The 26,070-nt window shown below is 42.3% G+C and overlaps 1 protein-coding gene across 2 annotated transcripts in view; it reads right to left on the reverse strand.

Moving 5' to 3' along the window:
- Positions 1-25,495, reverse strand: part of EFCAB14 (EF-hand calcium binding domain 14) — a 35,337-nt gene extending 9,842 nt beyond the window's left edge. The window contains exons 1-8 of one of the 2 annotated variants that reach the window (XM_045799631.2): positions 24,340-25,495; positions 22,575-22,723; positions 19,583-19,728; positions 9,985-10,083; positions 5,406-5,516; positions 3,148-3,252; positions 1,986-2,177; positions 453-539 (exon numbers count right to left, since the gene is read on the reverse strand). In XM_045799631.2, the coding sequence (XP_045655587.2) occupies positions 453-539; positions 1,986-2,177; positions 3,148-3,252; positions 5,406-5,516; positions 9,985-10,083; positions 19,583-19,728; positions 22,575-22,723; positions 24,340-24,521 (1,071 nt within the window). In that variant the 5' untranslated portion in view covers positions 24,522-25,495. The remainder of the gene's footprint in view (positions 1-452; positions 540-1,985; positions 2,178-3,147; positions 3,253-5,405; positions 5,517-9,984; positions 10,084-19,582; positions 19,729-22,574; positions 22,724-24,339) is intronic. The other variant, XM_045799632.2, reaches the window with a different exon arrangement.
- Positions 25,496-26,070: the final 575 nt, after the last annotated feature.

The raw sequence follows: 26,070 nt of genomic DNA on the forward strand, positions 1-26,070 counted from the left end.
TTTGCAGCACTTATCACACTCGTGCTTAATGATCTATTCAATTATGTATTAATGATTTTCTGACTTTCAGCTCTACCAGAATAAGGGTCACATGTCTGTCCTGCTCACTGTGGTCACCCCAACTCCTCGCAAAGGGCCCGGCACAGGGTAGATGCCTGATAAAGTACTCCCTTGTTCACTAACACACTAATTTACTAATCACTTTGTCTTGAAGTTGCAGCAAATGGAGACCAAAGTGCTCCATTTAAGAAAGAAATAGTAGCTCAAAAGCACAAAGATGCTGTTGTGTTTTGTTTGTTTTTAAGTAATCTCTACCCTCAACGTGGGGCATGGACTCACAACCCTGAGATCGAGCACTGCACGCTCTACCGACTGAGCCACCAAGGTGCCCTTCAAAAGCACAAAGACGCTGATGGTTTATTTTTACCTCAAAATAAGCCCCCCTTATTTACCTTTATGCTTTGGGTCTTTAATGTATCTGTTCTGTTGGTCACTTGATGCAAGGACTCTCTTTTCAGAGTGGCGGCTCTATCATTCATCTTAAAGTGTAAATACAAGATTAAAGGCAAACATTAAAACTTAAATGACATCTAACACTTTTAAAACAAATTGGTCAAACTTCTTTAAAGGTTCTCAGAGCACTTTCAACAGAAATACCATTAGGAGAACGAGAGGAGAGGGAGAAAGGTTGCTGAGATACAAAGCTGAAACTGGTGCCTCACAAACCTTAAAACTTCTGAAGTATAAACCGCAAGAGGACTTACACCCAGAAGCATGCTAGGTAGGATGGTGCTGGAAGACACAGCAGGATAGACAGTACTACTAACACTTTCCTCTTCTGGAGGAAAAGAAAGTGGAGAGGAGAGGGACAGTACGCGGAGTTTGCGGCAGAAAGTTTTCACTATTAGCCTTGAAAACCTTCAAGGCCTGCTACTCATCAAATCACCACAAATTCCTAACCCCTACTTAGCTGAGTTCAAAAGGGCTTTTTAAAATAAGGCTCCTTTAATCTTCAAAGCTTTGTAGTAAATTACACGCCCTTGTGAAGCAGGAGGGGGAACAGGTCTTCTGATTCGTCACCCTCCACGCCACGTCAAGCAAGCTGCCACGGCCCCACTGTGGCAGAGCTGGTTCACACCCCCATGTCCAGGCGCCCGAGTTCAACTTCATTTGTGGGCTTGCTTTGCGCTCTGCTGCTTACTTCAATTTACGGTACAATTTCCTGTTTTAGGTTTCCATTTCCTTACATAAGCCTGTGTCTTCACTGCATGAAATTTTTAAGGGTGGGGCTTGCAGCCATTAAAAAATAATCCCCATGGATTCCAGCACAATAGCTATACGAAGGGGATTAGAAAACACCCGTCTTATTGACAATAACATGAAAACCAGTAAACACACGGTCTGCCAGCATCAATGACTTAGGTCATCCAGTCTCCTCATGTAAAATGGGAGGATGGACTCAGTGATCTCTCAAGTTGGGGAGCTGGTCTGTTCTGGTATGTTTTAAACGGCTTTCCTGCGTTATATGCAAAAGGTTCACTCTAACATGCAGACCAAGCAGGATAAATCTGAAAGTCAAGTTCAGGCTTAAAGAAACGGGAAAAGATTCTTCAGTCGTTGTCACTGTCATTGCTCCCATCCTTACCAACTTAAAAAAAAGCAAGAAGACCTCCGTTGGAAATATGTGCCAGAGCTTCCCTACCAGAGGGGTCACTGGTAACATGACAGGAGGCTTGTCACTTCTGCCAAGGCCTTGTGTTGAGGCCCTGGCAAAAAACTGAACTCCTCTACACCTCCCCTTCTAGATCGGGGCTAACTCTGCCTGTGCCACTCACATCACAAAGCTAGTGTGAAGCATGGTACGAATGTGTAGCCTCTCAAATATGCCAGGGGACTGGATCTGAAAAGTCTGTGGAGTGTCATCCATGTACAGACAAAACACACTGCAACACAGAACATACCACAAAAGATCCAAAACGGCTTACCAGGCTGAGGGACAGGTTCGCTTGCTTTTCTACCTTGCTCACAGCAACCAGATCTGTTTCTATCAAGTTGACTCTCTGGGTGAGGTTACTGACTGTCTCATTCATCCCCTCGAGTTTAAGATCATTCTGTCTCTGGTACCCCACTAGGGCACTGTTCACCTCCTCTAAAGAGTTGCGAAGGTACAGGATATCCTGGAGTGGAAATAAATCAAATTGTGGAATCCAGCTAAAGACACACACTAGACGAGCAGGCCAGCAGCACTGAACAACCATTACTATGTCACGTTACTGAAGTAAACTCCTTCTCCTGGTTTAGACCATTGATTGTCTGTCTTGGCTTTGTCCCTCCACTCTAAATTGCTCCGAGTTCACTCCCTCTGGAATTGTTTGACCTCAGCTAGACAAGAGGGGAAAGGGGACTACCTACATGATTCACTCTCTGGTCCCAGAAAGCTGAGAGCTTGGGAATTGATTTCCCAATGTTTACCTCACCTGCTGGCGGGAAAGCTTGCTGGGTTATTAACTGAAACGCCTATTAACCTAATTTGTCAGAACAAAACTACCTTAGGAACAATACCAATTACTGAATTGGCTCATGTAGCAAAACCATAACAAGTAGTGCATTATTTAGTACAAGATTCAATTATTTTTATTGACATCTTCTAGTACTGATCGCTACTTAAAAAGGAATGATGACTATAGGTTTTAGAGGGCATTAAACTCAGGATAGGAATTCTTCTTAGTGAAGATTTCCTTTATTCTCTTTAATGTGATTCTGAACTCAATAGCCTTTCCCCTCCTCTTATCTCTAGAAAATCTGACTTCCAGGGATATGCTTTCCAACATTTTAGAAATGTTAACTTGCCCAGACTGCTATTTTTTCATGAACAGTTTCAGGATAATTTGGCTATTCTATGTCTTCCAAGATATGAAAAGGAATTTACTCCACTGATTGACATGCAGGGAAAAAAAGCAGAGTGCTAAAGAAGAGCCAGGATGGCATCTTGGATTCCTAAGATAGCAACACACATCGCTGTCTGCTCAGCTCTCAGGCAGGCAAATTTATGCATGGGATGAGGCACCACGACAAAGAGCCCAACTATTCAGGCGGCCCCCAGAGTCCACTGTGGGCATCGGGAGTTAAGCCAGAGACACAAAGTACCTGTTTCAAATTCTCACTGTGGGTTTTATTGTCAAATTCTGATGTAGCTGAAGGTGATGGAACGATCTGGTTGCTTCCGTTGGTCTCTTTCAAGAAGTGCCGATTCTGTTAAAAGAAATGGAGGTTAGAAGAGGCAACAACTAATTACCAGGTCTACTTAACCATCTGGATGGTTCTAGAACATTCTAGCTTCCCAGAGGGGGCATTCACAGATTAATCAACAATTATTTCCTAGGAGCCTACAGTGTGACCAGTCTTGTGCTAGGCCCGGAGGGCACCAGGTACTTTTGGGGATGCCAGTCTGAAGCCTGGACTGGACCTGCAGCACTCAGACACATCAGGAAACGGAGATCCTCCCAGTCTGTTTCTCGTCTCTGAATGGAATGAACTCCCAGAAACCAGTCCTCCTCTCCTCCATTACCTGTACTCCCAGAGAAACTACAGAATCACTATAACCTCCCAGGGGCCAACTCAGTCTGGACCCGGCTAGCGTCATCACCTCCCCAGGACTAAAGAGGTTTGTACACTCAAAGAGTAGCCAGTCATGTAACCACTAGCCTCAGGCATTGAATACAACAACCAGTTATGCACATTATTCATTTTTCAGTTTTAACAGCACATGCCAAGATTTATGTCTGAAGATTACCCTTCCCTTCCCATCCCCTCCCCACCGCTCAAGTCTCTCTTTGCAGAGACTGAAGTAGAACACGTTTATATACACTTTATCCCTCTAGTAGAAAAACTTTGCTTAATGGCTTAATCTTTCAGAGCTCATATCTATGACTTACTCAGTATAAAATGTGCCAGTGGGGAGGATTACCACTGGCAACCATGGAAGTTTAAAAGAAGCAGATTTAATTATAATAGAATGCAATTAGGGAAAATAAACAGTTTTCCCTGAAATTTGAAATCCTAGACATTTATCAACCCTACTTTTATAAGAAACAAAAGGCAACAATAAAGAAAAAAGAGAGGTAGGAGAAAAAAACCCCATGGTTCTCTAAAGCATGAATTTTTGACTTAGGAAACATGTACTTTGGAAAATATTTATTACTTTGAGAAAATGCTCATGATATTAACATAAGAGTAATGAAAGAACTGTTGAGTTTATTATTATGGATCCCACAGTTACGCAGCAGCATGGGTGGAACTGGAACCCAGAGTGTCTGAGCACTAGCTCAATGTCTGTTCCTCTGGGTCAGCCCCATTAAAGACCAGTGAGGAGTACTTGTTTTGGAGAATGAAAAATCCTTCCCTTCTAGAGCTCTAATATAGCCCTGGTCTCCTTGGTACAAACTGCCCAGCTTAAACTCAAAACTCCAAAGATGGAAAAGGGCATGTGTCTAGAAATTAGTGGAAAAGCTGGGGAACTTTTGTGTGCCTTGAACAGTCCTGATTTCATGTACATATAATTCATCTCCCCACCAAGACGGTGGAGGCTATGCCATCCTTTTCTTCTTTTGTAAATCCGGCATGGAGAAGACTACTCACTAGGTGATTGAGTAAGGCCTCTCAGTGACTGTAGACCACTTACACCCACACAACATGAAGAGACATTCGAAGACAATTCCTGAGCACTGCAGGGGTTTGCTCCTATCTCACTTATCTGCTGCTGCATAACAAATCATCCCCAAACTTTGTGGCTTAAAACAATTTATTATTTCCCATGATTCTGTGGGTTGACTGGGCTCAGTGGCGGTGGGGGTATTCTTCTGTTTCACATGGTGCAGGCTTAAGTCTTTCTCTCTCTCTCTCTCTCTCTCTCACACACACACACACACACACACACACGGCTGCATTCAAGTGGGAGTCTGGCTGGAGCCGGAACATCCCAGCTGGCCTTTCATTTCTAGAGTCTCTTTCACTTGGCCTCTCATCATTTCCTAGTCTAAGAGCTCTGTCCAAATTCCGGACCCACAGAACGTGAGAAGTAATAACGTGTTGTCTTAAGCCACTACGTTTACGGTGATTTGTTATGTAGCAATCAATACCTGTGACACTTCCCTTTCCTCCTTCTCCATTTTCCTTCCTACCCATTCCACCCCAGAATTGTATCTTACTGTTATTTCCTCCAGCATGTTTGCAAAAGACTCAGCTTTTACTTTTATCCTCCTTAACTGCGTGATTTATAGATTATATCTTTTAAAAAGGTACACAGTAAGTTCTGTTCAGATGAATGGGAAGATGGCATCACTCCTATTACAGAGAAGAGGGTAGGCAGAATGCTGACTTCCTGCAGGATTTGTAGGTTTCCTTACCATGTCACTCTGCAGTGACTCCATGGTCTTCTTGTGTTCATCCACAGTCTTCTGTATTGCCTCCACAGCAAGATGGACGCTGTTTAAAGTGTTGCCAATGGTAGCTACACTCTGAACAGAAACATGTTCTCAAGTCAGTGTCTTTTCCTTTTTAAAATTTCTAATAGTGTTACTGAGATGTAACTAATACACAATGAACCTCACATATTCAAAATGTATAGCTTGGTAAGTTTTGACATATACACCTGGGAAACCATTAGCATGATCGAGATAATGAACATCCATCACCCCAAGTTTCCTGAGACCCCTTTGTGATTCTTCCGCCCCCACCCCCGGCAGCCACTGATCCACTATATATCAGTCTGCATCTTTTAGAATTTTGTATAAATAGGACCAGTGACTATGTGGGGTTTTTTGGTTTTGTTTTTTTGGTATGGCTTCTTTCACTTGGCTTCACCTCTTAAGGTTTATCCATGCTGTAGTCACTTAGCTTATTGCTGAGAAGCATTCCATCGTATGGACACAACAGTGTAACTACTAACCTGTTGATGGACATTTAGGCTGTTTTCAGTATTTGACTGGTACAAAGAAAGCTGCTATCAACATTCACGTGCAAGTCTTTATGTGGGCGTACGTTTTCATTTCCTTTGCTGTATGCCTTTTCATCATAATGCCTAGGAGCTGAATGGCTGATCATATGGTAGATATATGCTTCACTTTTTAAAAAGCTGCCAAGATGTGCTCTAAAACGGTTTTACCATTTTACATGTCTACTGGCAGTGTAGGAGAATTTCAGTTCCTTCACGTCCTCATCAATGCTGCTACTCTCAGTCTTTTTCATTTTAGCCATTCTTTTGGGAGTGCAGTGGTCTATCACTGTGATTTTATTTTACATTAAACACTGACCTAATGAAGCTCAGTGTTTTAATTGTTTCAAGTCTCTGCAAACTGAATTTCATGTAGCTTATGCAGACACAATTAACAGGAAACTATACATGTTGATGTTCAAATACAGTTGACCCTCAACAACGCAGTTGTTCAATTTTGCAATCGAAAATCTACATGTAACTTCTGGGGCGCCTGGGTGGCGCAGTCGTTAAGCGTCTGCCTTCGGCTCAGGGCGTGATCCCGGCGTTATGGGATCGAGCCCCACATCAGGCTCTTCCGCTATGAGCCTGCTTCTTCCTCTCCCACTCCCCCCGCTTGTGTTCCCTCTCTCGCTGGCTGTCTCTATCTGTCAAATAAATAAATAAAATCTTTAAAAAAAAAAGGAAAAAAAAAAAAGAAAATCTACATGTAACTTCTAATTCCCCAAAAACTTAACTACTAATAGCCTGTTGACCAGAAGCCTATTGATAGCATAAACATTTAACACATATTTTGTATATTATAGGTATTATACACTATATTTTTACCATAAAGTAAGCTAATGTTAAGAAAATCATAAGAGAAAATACATTTACGGTATTGTACTGTATTTACAAAAAAAAAAAAAATCCACATAAGTGGACTACATAGTTCAAATCTATCATGTTCAAGGGTCACCCGTGTATATAATACAACAAATAATTTTCCCAATTTAAAGGACTTTTCCTAGAGAAAAACCAAATCATTTTCTTAAAAAACAAACAAGCAAACAAAAACTAGTTCATAAATCTGGGACTCACAGATAAGGGTCTCCCACAAACTGCCCTTACCAAGCCCTGTGGCAGGCAGCAGAAGGCCACAGTTAACACTGTAGACTGACACTGTGTCAGGAGCAAATGATGACTTTTGAATGAATGACAATGGGTATAACCATTTTTGGCTTTGGGAAACCCAGTGCTGGAGAGATGAAGACAAAATTCCATTTGGCAGCATTGTTCCTAAAGCATTTGCTTTAGAATCCCATCAGCAACTGCTAAGCTGAATGAGATGTGAGTCTTCATTATGCTTAAGGAGCCCAAGTGGACTGCAGACTTGGGAAATATGATTCAGAAACCATCATTTTAAAAAGGCCTGTCTTAAGGGAATATCCAAAAGAGTGTTACTATTTGGTGGGTGTTGGCCTCTTATTAAGATTACTGACAGTTTTAGGGGCGCCTGGGTGGCACAGCGGTTAGGCGTCTGCCTTTGGCTCAGGGCGTGATCCCAGCATTATGGGATCGAGCCCCACATCAGGCTCCTCCGCTATGAGCCTGCTTCTTCCTCTCCCACTCCCCCTGCTTGTGTTCCCTCTCTCGCTGGCTGTCTCTCTCTGTCGAATAAATAAAATCTTAAACAAAAAAAAAAGATTACTGACAGTTTTATAGTTTTATGTTCTTTGAGATTTTAATTTTTTTATTTGAGAGAGAGAGAGCAGGAGCAGGGGGAAGGGCAGAGGGAGAAGCAGGCTCCTCGCTAAGCAGGGAAGCCATGCAGGGCTCAATCCCGGGACCCTGGGATCATGATCTGAACTGAAGGCAGAAGCTTAACTGACTAAGCCACCCAGCTGCTCCAATTTTATAGCTTTATGGTAAATACATTAGTATTTTTTTTTTAAGATTTTATTTATTTGACAGAGAGAGACACAGCAAGAGAGGGAATACAAGCAGGGGGAGTGGGAGAAGGAGAAGCAGGACCCCCACCAAGCAGGGAGCCCGATGCGGGGCTCGATCCCAGGACCCTGGGATCATGACCTGAGCCAAAGGCAGATGTCTAATGACTGAGCCACCCAGGCGCCCCAATACATTAGTATTTTTAACCAAGGTTGTTTTTATTATATTGACAGCCAAGAACCCAAAAGACCAAGAGATGACATTTTCAAAATTTAAAAAAATCATGAGATACATTGAAGTCAAGTATTTGAGATGACCTTCCACTTCAAAATGGAGCCACTTGTATTAAAAGTACTATGTGACATTATAAGTGCATAGATTTCCAAAGAGAAAACACACTGGGTAGAAGTCTCTATGCGGGGGTGTTATCTTTGCAAGCTCTGTTATTACAGAAGCTACAGGCATTCAAAGACATCTACTGTTAGACAATCCTCCCTTGATGGATATGAGAGCCCATTAGGATGCAAGATAGTAAGCTCTTGTTTAAGATTTTTTTTTTTGTTGTTTTTTGTTTTTTAAGGAAGCAGCTGACAGAGCCATGTGAACTCTAGAGCAAAACCCTGAAACTAGCATTCTTACCAACAGCAAAGTGCCTGGCACAAACTGGAGGAAGCTCCACAAATGTTTACTGAATTAATTACTGCAATAAACCAACGTCATTTTCTAATGCAAGACTGCCAGAGTTGCTTCTGTATTAAAGACCACAGATGTATTGCATGGTGCACTGGGTGTTATACGCAAGTAATGAATCATGGAACTTTACATCAAAAACTAGGGATGTACTGTATGGTGACTAACATAATATAATAAAAAAATATTATTAAAAAAAAATAAAGACCACAGAGGCCTACCTTTTTTCCATTTGACCCTTGGGAAAAATGCCAAGAATCTCCCTCATCACAGTTCTCTCCCCACCTCCCCACCACCCTCCCCTTTTCAGTTGTAAGCAGATGACCACCTTGTTAAATAGCAAACTATGGAGACTGAGCACACACAGGTGGTATGGCTACAATATAGCAAGTTCTGTTTCTGCAAGTGGCATTCGACTTTTTCACTCCTTTGTGGAAACAATTTATATGTTTATAGAGCCTGGCATACAGTCAAATCAAACTTTCTGTACACTAACTTTGAAAAGTCAAAGATCTTAGATTTGACACCCATTTTTTAGGGTTCCCTGAAGCTCCAGAATCCCTCCTTCCACTTCCTGCTGCAGGGGCTGATGTTGCTTGTGTCCCAATTAGGTACCCTTTTCTCCTTCCTACCCCTATCCACTCTCCCCATCCAGCTTTACAGATTGCTGTATATTATTCATTGCTGCCTCCTGCTCTGGGCCCGAATCCTACGGATCAAGTAAACGGAAATTCCAAATTATTTTTTGCCTAGGCCCTAGAGTTTAGGGTATATAAGAGTGAATTGCTTAGAGGATATGCACCTTTACCTTTATAAAATAATAAATAATGTTTTCCAAAATGCTTTTTACCAATTTATACTCCCAGAAGGCCTTTGAAAGTTACCTTTGCTCCACATCCTTGCCAACACTTATCATATCCTAAACTTTGAAATTTTGCATTTTCCCCAATTATTATTATTATGTTTTTTAAAAACCTCCTTCTCAACCATGAAAAAAAAATAGCAATTCATAGCAACTCTCTTCTATAGTTGGTCTGCTTTCATGAAGACATTGTGAACGATGAATTGAGAATGCAAGCGATAAACAAACCCACGTATGTTAACCTCTAAGAATCCCGGAAGAGCAATCTCAGGATTCAGAGAGCCAAATAAAAAGGTGGAAATATATAAAAACCACAACTAAGCTCATCTGCTGCAAATTAAAGGCCCAACTAACCAAACCAAAACAGAGAGGTTCTGAACTGTTTAGAACACAGTGATACACTCTATTACTGCCCTCTTGGAGTAGCTGATTTCAAATGTCATGCTTTCAAAGAAAACTTGTTAGAAGCTACAGCAATAGGTTAATCTCAGTACCCACATGCAGCACTTACCTTCTGAAGTCCCTCTACGGTGGCAGGCAAACTAATTAAGTCTGCAGCTGACTTAACGTTGGCTTTGAGGTGGTTTACTGCAGAAGTCAACAGAGAAATCTGAAAGGAAGAGAGAACAATGAAAAGAGAATTTGGAGAAGTGAATGCTTCCTGCACAGACTCTACAGCTGATAATAATATCAAGGCACCCTTGGCTTTTATGTGTTTCTGTGATCCAGACATTATACTGTCAGCTCACAAGAGTAGAGGAACTACAATACCTGGGATAGAACTGAGCTCTGGAAGGCAACAGTAATACCTCTTCCTTCCCTGCCCCCATTTTTTAAAAATAAAGATTTATTTATTTGAGAGAGAGGGCGAGAGAGAGAAAGAGAGAGAGGGGGAGGGAGAGAGGGAGAGAGAAATCCAAGCAGATTCCATGCTGAGTGCGGAATCTGACGCAGGGCTTGATCTCAGGACCCTGAGATCACAATCTGAGCCGAAACCAAGAGTTGGATGCTTAACCAACTGTGCTACCCAGGCGCCCCTTTCCCTGCCCAATTTAAACACCAGTGCCAAAGAGCGAAAGGCAAGTATTATTCTTTACTCTACTCCTGGCAGCTACAAGATCCAAAACCTTAAGTTACCAAAAAGTTGCAATGATTACAACACAATCCCTCAACAATTGGACAGGGAGAAAGCTAATGATCAAGGACCCCTGAAAGATTTCATTTTGGTAAAAAATAACACCTTGGTTATTTACTGAACTTTTTGTTCCTGACCAAGTGGGAACATACATTATAAAGTAAAAGCCCATCATCACAAAATACAGTCTACAGGAACTTGTACAACACTTTAAACTACTTGGGGATTCAGTTTTGGTTTAACAACGTGATTAATATTTCAAACTCAATAGCTCAACCAAAGTACTACTCTGCACCTGAAGGGGCTCAATAAATACCCACTGACACGCTGACTGATGCAGTACATGTATTAAAATAGGAATTGAATAAAAATAAAATGTGTCTTCCCTTCTGCTATGTAGGGGTAGGATTCTAAATGGCTGGACTTCTCTCTTGAATGAGGACTGGGGGAACCTGTATAATACATAATTTCAGGCAGCAGAGATCATATTCTAACACCTTTGTAGTGTGGCTCAAAACATTCTTGAGAGATTCTTAGTTCCAAACTGCTTTCCTGCCCCAAATTCTAGGATGAGGACACAGATCTAACAATAGCAATTATATTCAGGATGGAGTCAGAGTAACCACTGAAGTTTCTGGGCATCTGTTATGTGCCTCACACTGTGGTAGGCAGCAGATGGATGGCAGACAAAGTAAACCTGATCCCTCCTTTCCTTCAGCCAATGCTGGGCGTCTCTGTGCTGGGCACTGCCGCAGGCACTATGGAGACAGTGGCAAACAAGACCACGAGGTGTTGCTCTCAAGGAGCTTACATCCTAGTACAAGGTGAAAGAAAAACAAAGAGGAAAAGTATCAGATAAAGTACTAGCAAAGAATTTCAACAGATTTCCTGGAGCAAGCCACAGCATGATCTGAACCAGGAAGTCTAGTAAGGAGTTCAGGAACTCAGGCCTTTTTCCCTCTTTCCTTTTAGGAGGGGTACGTTCAGGGGCTTCAGGCTGTTTTTCATTCATTCATTACTACAACGAGTGAGCCCTATTTCATACCAGTGGTGAACAATACGGATATCAGTGATCTGTGGTATTTACATTTTAGTGCAAGGAGACAGACAATTTTATATAAGAAAAACACTGGATGGTGAGGTGCACTATGAGAAAAGTAAAACAGGATGACCTGATGAGTGACCAGGTAGTTACTTTAGATTAGATGATCAGAGAAGGTGTCTATAAGGAGATCAAATTTGAACTGAGATCTTAATAACAAGAAGGACTTACTCAAAGACTGAATGAAGTACATTTCAGGGCAGAGGGAATTGCTAGGGCAAATGCTCCAGTGCAGGGAAGTGCAAATATGCCTGGCATATTTGAAGACTAGAAAGGCTTGGTGGCAGGAACACATAATGCAAGTGAGAAAGGGGGAGGAGGAGGGAGAGACGGAGAGAGGGAGGTAGTGGGGTAGAGGCAGGTAGGTAACATTAAAGAAATAATTAAGTACTAGATGTGATACCGAATAAAGTCAAAGAAAAGAACGTTTGTGTAGGCTGAAAGGGACAGGCTTCACTGAAGTGGGACTCAAATTAGACTCTGATGGAGAAGCTATATATAAAAATAAAGCAGGTTTTCTTTCTAGGTTAAATATGTGAGCGTGGCATTAGGAAACAGGTAGGGAACAACAGCACGAATAGGCCCAGGAATACTTTTTCTTCACGGCCTTTCTCAAAGTGACAAGATTTGTGTGATGACTTAAGGATTCTCTCTTTCACTAGACTGTAAGATCCATGACACCACAGACCATGTCTATTTCAGAATTTTCCATAATATGCCTGGCACACAGACAAGCATCAGTAAGTATTCACTGAACGAATGTGTGGCTGAGAAAGAACACTCTGTCCAGGAGGGACAGTGAGAAGACTAGTCCAAGCAGAGTAAAGGGTAGAGGCCAGGAAGGAGGAGAAAAGCCTTTCTCACCAGTAAAATGGCTGAAACAATAAAAACTATTTAACAACAATCATCTCATAAAGATGTATGAATGTTTTAAAATATGTCTACAAATTCTTTGATAGTCTTCCCTTCAACAGGTGGGACCTAATCCCCTTCCCTTGAATGTGGCCTGTCCCCAGTGGCTCACTTTCAGCCAATAAAGTGGAAATGACAATGAGCTTTGGAAACTAGGTTGTTAAAAGCACCAGGGCTGCTTCTTTGCTCCCTATTGGATCACTCACTCATGGAAGCCAGCTGCCGTGTTGTGAGAACACGCAAGCAGCCCTGTGGAGAAGCCCACGTTGAGAGAAACTAAGACCTGCGGCCAACAGCCATGTGAGTGAAGATCCTCCAGTCCCAGTGAATCCTTCAGATGATGCAGCCTTGGCCTAGATCTTAAAGGGAACCCGAGAAAGATCCTAGCCAGAACCACTCAGCTAAGCAGCTCCCAAATTTCTGACCCACAGAAACTGTGAGGCAATAAATGCTTGTTGTGTGAAGTCATTAAGTTTCGGGATGAATATAACACTAGTGACAGATGACTAATACAGGCCATGAGGATTAAATGAGATACACAACTAAAGCTCTTAGCACAGTACGTGGTACAAACAAAATACTAAATTAGTGTTAGCTCTTTAACAGTGAAATTTAATAAGCACTTAAACATGTCATTCTCCATAAATGCTCCAAAATATTCAGACTAATCTTCAACATTCCAACTTTATCCATTTAAAAACAAAAGGTGAGAAACCTCAGCCCACAGAGATATTCTCCGCAAACTATAAACCTCGTAAGAGTAGCAGTTACACCACAGAGATTGTTTTAATCCATACCTTTAAAAAAACAAGAATAATACTGAGGTTTGAAAAGGACTTACAGGAAACAGGCATTCTTATGAATTGTTAATTGGACTGTAAATTGGAGAAGACCTGTAAGAAGGTTCTCTAGGAGTATTTGTCAAAATTTGAGTGTTTAGGGTGCCTGGGTGGCTTCGGCGGTTAAGCGTCTGCCCTTGGCTCAGGTCAGGATCCCAGAGTCCTGGGATTGAGTCCTGCACTGGGCTCCTTGCTCAGCAGGGTCTGCTGCTCCCCCTGCCCTCTGCTTGTGCTCGCTTGCTCTCTCTCTCTTTTGCAAATAAAAATAATAAATAAAAACTTGAATGTTTATATCCTTTAATATAGCAATTTCATTTCTAGAAAACTATCTACACATTACTAGCTCAGGTACACAAAGATTATGCACAAGAGTATTTACTGCTTCCCTATTCGTAAGAGCAAAACACTAGAAACCATCCAAATGCCGATAGCTAAGGATGAGGAGATCTAGTCAGTGGGCAAAGCAAGTTGTGGAACAATATACACTGAATGACTCCATCCATTTGGTCTCTCTCTCTCTCACACACACACGCACACACACTAACGCATAAGCGAATTCTTATTAAAAACCATTAAGATTTTCATAGAAAGGGGGCTAGAAATGTGTGTGTGATGGGGGAACATACAGAGATGGGGGTTGAAGGGGAATTTTCGTAAGAGTTCCTTATGTATTTTATTGTTTGAACCTTATGTAAGAACACATGCACTTATTACTCATAAAATTTTAAAAAAAAAGATGGGAAGGAAATACACATGTAGGAAAAAGACATCACGACTCTGGAAGCATTTAACAGATTTCCTAGGCTGGCCCTTTCTTCCATGCCCTTCACTGGGCCTTCCAAGACTATCTCAATGTGCTCAGTCATAAAGTGCGAGGAAGGAGGTCCTCCCCCGGGTATGTTTTACTGAGTGCCCCACAGTATGTACACAATTGACTCAATACCAACTTGATGGACAAGATTCCAGTTATTCCAAATGTCCTATCAATTGTGTGGTTACCTTTTGGCCACCTAAGGGAACAAACTGCTTCCAGTGACATCTGGCCAGATCCTAAAATACATAAGCTGTATTCTGGGTGGAGTGATCTAGGTAGAAACTGTTTTCCCAGGTACTACAATATCCTGAGGCTAATCAGAAGCACCTCAAGAATGGCAATGGCCTCCCAAATGGCCAGTGTGGCTGGAGGCAGCTACCACTTCACCCAAAACCAGAGGAGCAGGTGCAAGTCAATGCAAGTAGGGTAAGGTGAAGTACTATTCGGCTTCTCCCCATCCCCCAAACACCCCAGGCCTAGGGTATCAGCTGCTTCCCTGAAAGAGTATGCCCTGGAGAGCTGACCATTAACTCTCTAAATACCAAACATCACTTAGGACTTCTTACTCATTTACAAGACCCGAGCCCCACACTGGTCACTAGGACTCAGCTACATTCCCATAAACTGCAAAGCCAGATTCCATCTTTCAGCATTCCTCTTCTAAGAGTGAAGAAATGTCAGTATCTGTGGAAAAGTACAGCAAAGCTACATGTGTAACTAGAATGGAGAGACAAGGGGCACTCTCCTTTTACTATCTCTGGGACTGCTCTAGTCTCTGATGGACATTCTAGAATGTCAGATCAGATTCAAGCATTACAGAATTTATCTCTAAAAGTCATACGATATAGTTCAAAGAGTCTAAAAAGTTGAATCAAGTAGAAACCATTAAGAAAAAAACCCACATTCCAGCCAAAAGATGAATCATGACTCGTATGCATATTATATGACTTTTCATCAGCAGAATTAAAAATAACTACTGTAGACCATTTGCTTATTAGACCATTTTACACCATAAAGTCTGAAATGCTGTTTTTACCTTGGGGTTAAAATTAAGGATTCTTTAAATAGTAAGTAAAAGAGTTACTAAAAGAGATAATCATCAATGATGAATGATTACAAGCCCTTGTAGGGACCTGATATCACAGCCTTTTAACTTGATCTACTGAGCACCTACTGCACCCTTAATATAAAGACGTAAGGCAGAATGGAAAACTGGAAAGGAAACAGGCTCCTAGGCCTTAAATATTTTAATATTAGCACTGCTACACAGCCGTGCAACCTTGAGCCAACTACTCAACTTCTTTGAGCCTCAGTTTTCTTATCTGTAAAACGGAGATACCGCCTCCTACTTCATAGGGCTGTTGAAGCAAAAAAGGATCTCACAAGTAGTGCATCTAACTGTGGCTGGCACAGAGAAAACATTTAATGATGGCGCTATCATCTTAATTGCTCTCATCATTGCCATCAACATGCATAAAGCTCACAAGCACAGTGTACAACCTTCTAGTGTAATTAGATGCATACACAAATAACTATCATATAAGGTATCCGGACCGAGTGCCAAGAGATAAGGAGCACATAGAAGGGCACGCAAGGTCCTTCTTGATATGGCTCTTGCTGACATATCCTTACTTCTGGCCTCTGCACCAAACTACAGCTATAATGAACTACTAAAATTCCCTGAATGCACTGTGGTTTTCATCTGCCTACTCTTCTAGACATACAGTAACTTCTCGTATTCACAACAGTTATGCTCTAGAAAGTTGCAGCAAACACTGAATTAGTGAATACTGAACTACTGCTCCTAAGGGACGTACAGGGTTAGGTTCTGGAGAGCTGTCTGGTCACATTTTTGTCAACTAGTCAATATAAGACATAATCTTGTTTTATAGCTGTTTCTGTTTAAAGACATCTTATTAAATATATATTGCTGAACTCATGCCTGAAGCTTATCTAACACATGTATTTTCTCTGTAGGACACATCACAGCCTTGGGACGCCTGGGTAGCTCAGTTGATTAAGCGTATACGTTACAGCATAAGAGCTGAAACAAGGCAGTGTGTCACCTCGTTTGACATCAACTGGAAACGTTTGTGTTGGGTGACTCAAATATTCTGCCACTGTACACCTGTTGGCGAATGACTACAAAAGCACCACAAGTAGAGATTTTTGGGGTTACAAATTTTAGCAAGCAGGCGAATTCACAAATAAAGAATCTGCAAATGAGGATCAACTCTACTAATGTTTTACCTATGACGCCCTTCTCTCTTTCTGCAGGATTCACCTGGTGAACTTTTATGTGCCCTTCAGGACTCAGCTCAAGATATGTGAGAAGCCTTGCCTGACCCCAGCCATTCTGGTTAGATACATCCTTAAAAATGACCCCCTAGCACTCATCTGGACCTGCTTCTTACTGCTCATCAGACTGCTTTACAACTGTTAACTTTTTTGTCTCCTCCATTTAGCTATGAGAGCCCTGGGGGCAGGAATCATCATTTTGGTTCTGAATCCAAGGCCTACCTCTATAAAAGCAGCTCATTAAACATTTGTTGAATTAACAGTCTTCAAAAGAAGAGGGAGGACACTCCCTATAGTGGTTGAGAATGGCTATGGGTATGAAATCAGAAATTTCATGAATAAATCAGAAAAGTGAGTGAGATTTTTAACCATTAGTTTAAACATTTTCAATGCAAAATTTGATTTTAACTTATTTCAAACTAATGGCTTTTTGTTTTTTTCAGGTGGCATTAACTTCAACTCACATTGGGATAAGGACAGTTCTTGTTAAGTGATATAATTCATTTTCTTATTAAGCCACTTTAAATTGCTTTTTAAAAAATAATTTGCCAATAAAAGCATCTTAACTGACAGTTACCTGTAAACATAGAAACATAGAAATTAAATACCAATTTTATTTTTACACCTATTCTGATTTAGGACAAATGCCTTTTACTTGAACAGACCATAAGATATGCGTAACGTTAATTATAGAAAATCTCTCAGAGACCAATGAGCTCCCCTTGGACCAACATAAAGCTCACTCCACTACCACCACCCTCCTGCACCCATGCCAGCTTCTGGCTGGTCTCAGCAGTCACTCCCCTCATCTCTGAAGGTCAATGAAGACTAAAATGGAAAACGTTCCCCATTTTATATATGAAGCCCTGGGACTAGAGTAAACTTTTCCTGCATACCTGCCTTCCCAGGTATTCTTGCATTAAAAATAAGAGCCAACCCAAGAACAAAATGATTCTTTTGTTGCTAGATTCCTGGTTAAAGAGAATTCAAAAGCCAAAATATGTAGCAAAGATTTGAAAACCTGTATGTCCTCTCACACCGAGTACCAATTCCCCTTTTGATTCTTCCCACAATGCTGATTTACATGAACGAGATGAGAAAGAGCTGACAGTGACTCTTCATCTTGAAAGATTTCACCCCTGCCTCAGAACAGTGATCTCCATGACAGACTGTCTCAGTGGAATCCATGGTTCGCCCCAGTGAAAGATGCTAATGAACTATTTCTCGGTGCTTCACTGTGGTCTATTTTCACTTGATATAATCTCTGACCAAACTGCTAATTTGCTCTGTCAATAAAAGCAAGGCCACAATTTATCCTATTCTTTTTACAAAAGGGAGTGAATACTGGCTTTTCCCTAATTACTCAGAGTCCAAAGATAAATGATAATGAGCAAATACTGGGTGCTATAACCCGTCAGTTATTTCATCAGTAATTTAAAAAAGTGAAATAGAACTGAATAGAAAATAAAATAAAAGGCATATTAAGGGGGGCGCCTGGGTGGCACAGCGGTTAAGCATCTGCCTTCGGCTCAGGGCGTGATCCCGGTGTTATGGGATCGAGCCCCACATCAGGCTCCTCCGCTAGGAGCCTGCTTCTTCCTCTCCCACTCCCCCTGCTTGTGTTCCCTCTCTCGCTGGCTGTCTCTATCTCTGTCAAATAAATAAATAAAAAATCTTAAAAAAAAAAAAAGGCATATTAAGGGTAAGTTATTGTTTTCAGAAACTTTTATTGTAGTTAGACATATATGTATGTAAGTATGTGCTTACAGGGTAATGACATGAAACATTTCTTTTTGTGGGTTCCAGGCAAAATCTGAAAGCCGCTGTTGCAGACCACTGATCCCTGATCTTAAGTGCTGACCTGCCCCACTCCCACACTGCTGCTGAGAGCTGGCGGTAGCTTCGGAAATGTGTGGAAGCAATTTATTCAAGCACAATGCTCCCTGCCAATGGCTGATTCTGAACTTTGGGACTCCATTTTGAAGAAGAGAATATCTGCTTAGCCCCAATGAAGAAGGTATATCTATTTTTTTTTAAAAGATTGATTGATTGATTGATTGATTTGCCAGAGAGAGATTGAGAGGGCACAAGCAGGGGGAGCAGCAGAGGGAGAGGGAGGAGCAGGCCCCCCACAGAGCAGGGAGCCGGATGCCGGATGCCTATGCGGGGCTCCATCCCAGGACCCTGGGATCATGACCTGAGCCAAAGGCAGACACTTAACTGACTGAGCCACCCAGGCGCCCTGAGGTATATCTATTTTTAAGCACTTTGCAGGTGTACCATTCATTTGGTACTTGAGTCTTCTTGCCAGTGCACACCTTTTCTAGCTAAACTGCAAAAACTGGGGACAGAGGCTACAGCAACTAGTGACAACTCTAGCACCTTATACACAGGAGATGCTCAATTAACATCCTTTGCATTAGCCCTTTCCCTCTGGCAGAATCCCTCTTTTAGAATCGATGCCTTTTGAGATCTGGCCAACTTGGGACTGAAAAAGTTTTTGCTCTAGGCTTGCTTGCCTGGCCAAGGTATTTAACCAACTCTGCTACCTCCTCCTGTGCTAGTCTGGAATGACTACCATTAGCTACAGATGGCTTACAGATTTGTTTTGCTACAGTGTACAGCACTGCACCCAAGGCTGCATCTGTAAGTTTGGGAACTCTATTAAACAAAGGAAACTCTCATTATCTAATACAAAATAGACTATCCATTTTTCTTCAAGGTTAGAATGACACTCTGATACCTACACTCAAGAATTTCCAACTCCCTCCAAACTATTCCACTTGATAAAACTGTTCTTTTGCAGAAAGGGCTAACATCTTATGTATCTGGTAATGCATACTATTACCCATTTTACCTGACCTTAATGTGCTAGGATCACAGTATGTGAAACATCATCTCAAAAAGTAAAACAATCAGAAATGAGTGCCCTATACCTACAAAGTCATACTAAACAAATAAAACTAAAAATTCACAGCTTACACAGAAATAAAATCACACACTTGCTACCTGCTTATTCATTTCTGTGATGTTTATCCAGACTTTGTTCAAGCCCAGCTCCCCAGATTCAATCTTCTCGAGTTGTTTTTGTTCGCTGAGTAGTTCTTCATTAAGTTTGGGAATTTCTTGGAATGAGCTTTTCTGATTAGATTCCACTAAAAGCAAAAATAAGAATAATAATAACCACAGAGTACTCTCTTGACTCCAAGATGAAAAAATGATCTTACAGTAGGAAGGAAGACAGATTAATAGAAGTCAATCCTGGTAAAACGATTGAATTCCTATCCACCAGCTGCACTGTTTTTTAAATTTATGTAAATGTATATTTTTAATACTAAAGCACCATTTTAACTGGGCCTATTTCACAATTGGGGGTACAACTTTTAAAAGTCAGATGGCTAAAAACGATAATGAAGTATCAGCAGAAAGAGTCGGACTCTGTAACTTACTGTGATCCTGAGTAAATTACTCAAATTCTTTAAGCTCAGTTTCCTCATCTGTAATACAGAGATAAAATATACTTCACAGGATTTTTAGAATTAAGTGAAAGAAGTGTTGTAAAGTACTAAACAGGGCTGAGCAGGCATACAACAAGTGATAAATAAATACTAAGTATTAACCAGAGCAATTAAGGAGCTTTGTGGTCAGTCAGTGAAGATTTACAAACGTTACTCCATTAATGCTCAAGGTGATGTCAAAAGTTATATCCCTAAATGCTTAAATCTAATTTTTTTTCTCTCTCAAACTGGTCAAATGCAAGATGGGTTCTTAACCACCTTTCAAGTGCTGTTATGAGGATTATGATTTAAAATTTTTTTCATAAACAGCAAACAGTGTTTTCTTAGATCTTAAATCAAAGTGAAATAGAAGATAAAGGAACACGTTAGGTGAAGTGTAGGGTGATATTTGGCTTTTCCTTTGGGAAACAGTATCTCCTGACTGGTTTAGAGATTTGCCAGCCTGAAGGAGTGCTTTCTCTTCTGTCTTTTAAGGAGTATTTTTCCTTTTCATGAAAAATAGAATATTGATCATGGCTGGTCCTCCAGAATAAAACCCACATCATTTTTTTAAAAGCCACAGATGGCCTGATATACTTTCTTTAGAACCAAAAAGAAAAAACCTGGCATACAGGACAGATAAAAAGCAATTCACTAAAATTTAAGTGCCATGATTTTTTTTTGTTCCTCTCTGTGGGGTCAGCATTGGAATAAACCTGACGCATTTTAGGCACTCAGTTTCACTGACTGCATAAATCTGGCCTTTGCTTATATCCCAACCACATTTCTCATCACTTTACCTTCCTCTTCAAACTATTTTTTGGTAAAGTGGATTTTCCAGACACACCAACCTCTTTAAGTCCTGGCATCTCCCGAATATAGTGTTTCCAGGTATTGGTATTGACAAGTGTTCAACAAATATTTGTTGACTGATTGACTGCCAGGTCTATTACCTGTACACACTTCAAATACACATTTCTAAAAAAAGAAATTCCCTGAAAAGCTCAGCTAAGGTATAAATTACATGGGTGTCCTGTAATCACAGGCACAGAGCAGTCCGGGAAAGGAGTCCCTGGAGGGTAGAAGTGAGCAATGTTTTGAAATGTATAAATAAAGAATTGTTATATGTGATCAAAACAAGCTATAGCACAAACCTAAGAGGCCCAATTAATTACAGAGAGATGAGGGCACAGGCAGGTGTCTTTAGTGGTTATTTATAGTTAAACATTGCTCCTGAGAACTTCATTTCCAAGTATGGTTACCACTTACAAAGAAAACACTGGCCTTAAAAACAATTTGCAATACTGGTATGGACAACCATTAAGGAGTGAAATTAACTAAAATACAAAATCTCATTCTTTCTTATACTGTACTCTGATTCCACCAGTTGATTAAACATATTGTTCAAGATGATTCTGGCAGAGAATTGTGGTTTACCCAATTCCTTTCCTTGAATCAGAAGAAAACCAAAATCAGTATTTCAACATTTTTTTCAAGCAACATCACTAAGAACATCATTAACACAGTAACTAAGGAGTAGCTGTCCCTAGGTCAGGTTCAGACCTTGAATAACTGCAGGCAGCAAAGAGAAGCTGGGGTGAAGGAAAGCATGGAAGTTGTGATCTCCTAAGGCTTAAGATGGGAAGTGAGGACACAACTCTAATTCCAGTTCTGGAGCCAGATTTTGTTAAGACCTTGAGAAAGCCTAGTGGTCAGTTTCCCCATGAGCTAATGCTGCTAAGCTTAAGGCGTTTGTGATTAACTTGAAACTGGTTCTTTAGCTTAGAAAATTAACCCTTAAAACCTAGAACCAAAGATCTGTGTTGCTAAAGAAAGACAGGTCAAATGTGGTTGAAGCTACTACGCAAACACACCTTTCAGATAAAGTTCCTTGGATGTGGCAAAACACAACTCTGTAATTTAGAATATATAAAACTCTTCACCTTAAAAAAGTCTCTTAAGCTTTAAAACTCATGAGACAAATATTTATTTGTGATTTGGTACACAGTAAGCACTCCATAAACGCTAGCTATTATTATTGCCCATTCCATACAGTTTTTCTTAAGGAGGAAATTGTTTGACAGACACTCCCACATTCTTTCTCAAATGGCCCTGTGAGGAGGAAGGAAACAGCCCAGTGTCGCTACTGCCACTTTATACTTGGGGAAGTATAAAGTGGCAACAGGTGGAGGTTAACTATGGTTCTAGACTGCTGGACCTTAGCACTTCCTTTCTGCACCTCAGGTGTTGACTGCAATGCCCTTATTTCAGATGCCATTTGTCCTGATGGTGCATAAGCACTACTTTTCGTTTGTAGGTTTAAAAACAAGCAAACAAACAACTGTTCCCACGTTCAAGCTGACAGCAAAGAAAGAGTATAAGAAGGCTGGAATGAATATGTAATTGCTTCATCAGAGTGGGCAAAACTCTTAATTCAGCATGGTTCACTTTGTGGACCTAGAACCTGTAAACAAGATAACACTCTGAAAAGGGCAACCACTTACTTGTTCTAAATTTTTCCTTGAGGGCATCCAGATCTTCCTTCAGGGCAACTTGCATCCACACCAAGCCAACGCAGGCCACAACACAGGCGGCAAGGATGACAAAAGCACAGAGGGGATAACAGATCTTGCAGCATCGTAAATAGTCTCCCCTGATCATAAGAACAAATTCAACCAGGAGTACAAGAGTGATTATGAGTACAGCTGTATTAGAAATAGCATACATGTGTCACCATATAGCTATTCACCAGGGAGCACTGGCTACCACATACTTTTTTTTTTTTTAAGATTTTATTTATTTATTTGTCAGAGAGACAGACAGCCAGCGAGAGAGGGAACACAAGCAGGGGGAGTGGGAGAGGAAGAAGCAGGCTCCCAGAGGAGGAGCCCGATGTGGGGCTTGATCCCAGGAACATTCTTAAATCTCAACAGCAGGTTGAAAGTGACTAAATAATATGACCTATGAAGAGCTCATCTTTTGGATACAAAGGTTTCAAACTTCATATGAGACAGAAAGAGATCCTGTGGGCATTGCAGCCCACAACCATCATCACGGATTCGCCCACGGATTTGGGGACAAGTTCAGGGTAGGAACTTGTCAGGACCAGTGCTTCTCTGCAATTCCATTACAGCACTATAATTTACCTCTCTATCTATTTCTTGCTTTCCAACATGTATCCCTTCCAGGGGAGCCTGATTCAGATTACTGAAACTTCACAAACTTTTGAGCAAGTTTTACTTCAAATGAATGAAAGAAATAGGAACTGTAGGTTTAAGTGGACACCTGGTGCACTCTAGCTTATTGGCTTAGAAGGCAGGAAACATGGAAAGGGGTTCGATTTCACACCAAACTTCAACCAGCACTCAAGGTCTAAACTAACTCAACAGGGCCACTCACTCCAGTGGAACTGCTCCATTTCATCAGACCTTCAGATCCCAAATCTAAGATTGCCCTTAACTACTTAATCTGACAAAGCTCATTAGAAACCAAACTCTTCCTTTAACAAAATAAAAGGACAAACACACTCTAAACAAACAAAAAAACCCTTGAAGTCTTTAATCTCTTTCAGCACCCCAACCTTCTGCCTGCCCTTGCTTCCACATCCTCAGCACAATATTCTTTTCTTTCAGTGTGCTCCCTGACAGAGTCCAAGGACACCTTCAAGGTTCCCTTCAGCCTTTTTCCACCCTGAGCCCCAATTCCCAATGTCCTCAAAGCTCACTACTGGATTTGCCTAGTGGCTGCACCATCTAAAAGTGGTTTGGAAAGAAGTTGCCTCTTCTTTTAAAGGTTTCCTACCCTCCAGGTACTCTTGAGGCTCATGCTTTGTAAACTCCTCACCATATCCCCTCACCTTCAAGATTTGGACTCATCAAGAGTGCAAAGAATAATCTGAAGTCTTAAAGTCCCTGTCTCTACTACACTTTTTAAAAAGGTCTAGTCCTAAAAGCTTCTTTGCTCCCGGGTACCTATTCTTAGCTTTTCTGCCACTCCCAACTTGGCCCCTCCGGGCTCTTGGCACATTCCCCAAGTCAATATCTCCACCCTGGATTCCGAGTTCTTCATACACTTAGAGACAGATCTCTACCTTATCCTTCATTCAGGACCTGAGCTCATTACACTAACATCTTTTCTTCCTGTTTGCCGTTCAAGGTCTACACCCTTTTTCCTTTCTAAGAACATCCTTCTCCTTCCTTCCAATTTTCCCTGTTGGTATTATAAGGAAATGCCTTTTCCCTATCCCACCCTCACCACTGCATCACTCACTTGACAAAACGAGAGCGATTTCCAACTAAACCGAACTCCTCTTCCTCCTCGGAGCTGGATTCAGAGTCTGAGTCAGGAGGCTCAGTGCGAAGGAGGCGGTGGCCTGAGCCTTTCTTGGGCTTCTTTCTCCGACTGTCCCCAGCCAAGCCGATCAATGCATTGAGCTCTTTGCGCTTCTTCATCTTTTTGTGTGGGGTGAGGGGTGCACCCACTCCTGAGCTGCCAGGTTCGTACCCGACGCCCAATTCTCTCGCTGCCTTGGAGCTGCCTTCCAGGGTGGGGAATCTGGGCCAGAGCCCTGGGTCACTCCCACCCAGGGGTGGGACTGACCAGATCCGCTGGGGGCTAGAGATTGGAGCCCAGAGGGAAAGTGGAACTCAGATGGGTGGGGGAAGTCACATAGAGATGGCCAGGGAGCTGGTGATAAAAATGGGTAAGGCTCTGGGCATGGAGTCTCAGATAAGAGGGTGGCAAGGGGAACAACCTTTATCTCCCAATAGGCTGGTAATACTTCTAAGTGTGCTCCAGCAGCTGGGGAAGGACACACAGATGGGTGTTCTGGCCTTCCGGGGCAGGACTTCCAGTAGAGAGCGAAAAGAAACTTGTTCTTGAATGGGAGAAGAGGGGGAGGTGCAGAGCTAGACAGAACGCGCTAGTCGCTTCCTAACTGGAGAGGTGGCAGCAGAAGGGGGGACTCGCAGCCAATACAACCCCGACACAGCTTGGGCGCCAAGACAACGACCGGGTCTTGGCGTGATCACCGTTCTCCGGCTTCCGCCTTGAGTTTGAAGGGGGCCCGAGACTGCGGAAGGCCTAGAGCACGGCTCGGAGGGTTCAGCCTGCCAAGTGCCAGTCCCGCACCTGGGAGACCCCAGCCCTGCTGTCTGGGCCGGAGGGATAGGGCGATGCGGAGGGGCGACGGCGGCTCAGCCCACCTGAAGCGCTCCCGCCCAGAGTTTGAAGTGTTCTGGCGACTCTCGGCAACTCACACCCGCCGCTTCCACTCCAGCCGCGACTCCGGCCCTCGCTCCGGCTGCAGCCGCAGCTGCTCCCAACGTGCTGGTGGTGGTGGCGGCGGCGGCGGCCGCGGGCTCCAAACCCGGGCCATCGCTCCAGCCCCAGCTCACTTCCCCTTTGGCAGCAGCCGCCGGCGCCGCCTGCCAGTAAGCCCCGCTTTCATTGGCCTTCCTCCGGGTGACGTCACACGGGGGCGCGAGTGGTGGAAGGCGGGGCGTTAAAGGGGCCGTGGCTCCGGCGAGGGCTGGGTCCCGCCTACCGGTTGAGGAGGTCCCGCCCCCAGGGAGGCCACCTGGGCCCCGCCGCTCACCTGTCTTGGGGCGGAGTTTTCTTTCGCCTGGACCAGGGGTACCCGCAGGCTTAAACACCCAGCTGTTCGACATGCTAGGAAAGTTCATCAGCCGCCAGACCCGGAGTTGTGATCTGGACTGACACAGTCTACAGGCTCCGCCCCTCTGACTCGCTTGCTGTTTACGAAAAGTTTAGGCGTGTTACAGATTAATGACCCAGTTGAACACATTCATTCATTCCATAAATATTTATTGAGAGTTTACTACTTGTCAGGAGCAGCTCTGGCACTGGGGACACAGCGATGAACTAAATAACCACCTGCCTTTCTGGGTAGAGCTGCCAGATAAAATTAAAAAACAAAAACAAAAACCAGGACACCAGGAAAACTTGAATTTCAGATCAAGAACGATTTTTCACCCAAAG

This window comes from Ursus americanus, chromosome 12, assembly GCF_024610735.1.
Source record: "Ursus americanus isolate L20-20 chromosome 12, mUrsAme1.1.p, whole genome shotgun sequence".
In the NCBI taxonomy this organism is placed as follows: Eukaryota; Metazoa; Chordata; class Mammalia; order Carnivora; family Ursidae; genus Ursus; species Ursus americanus.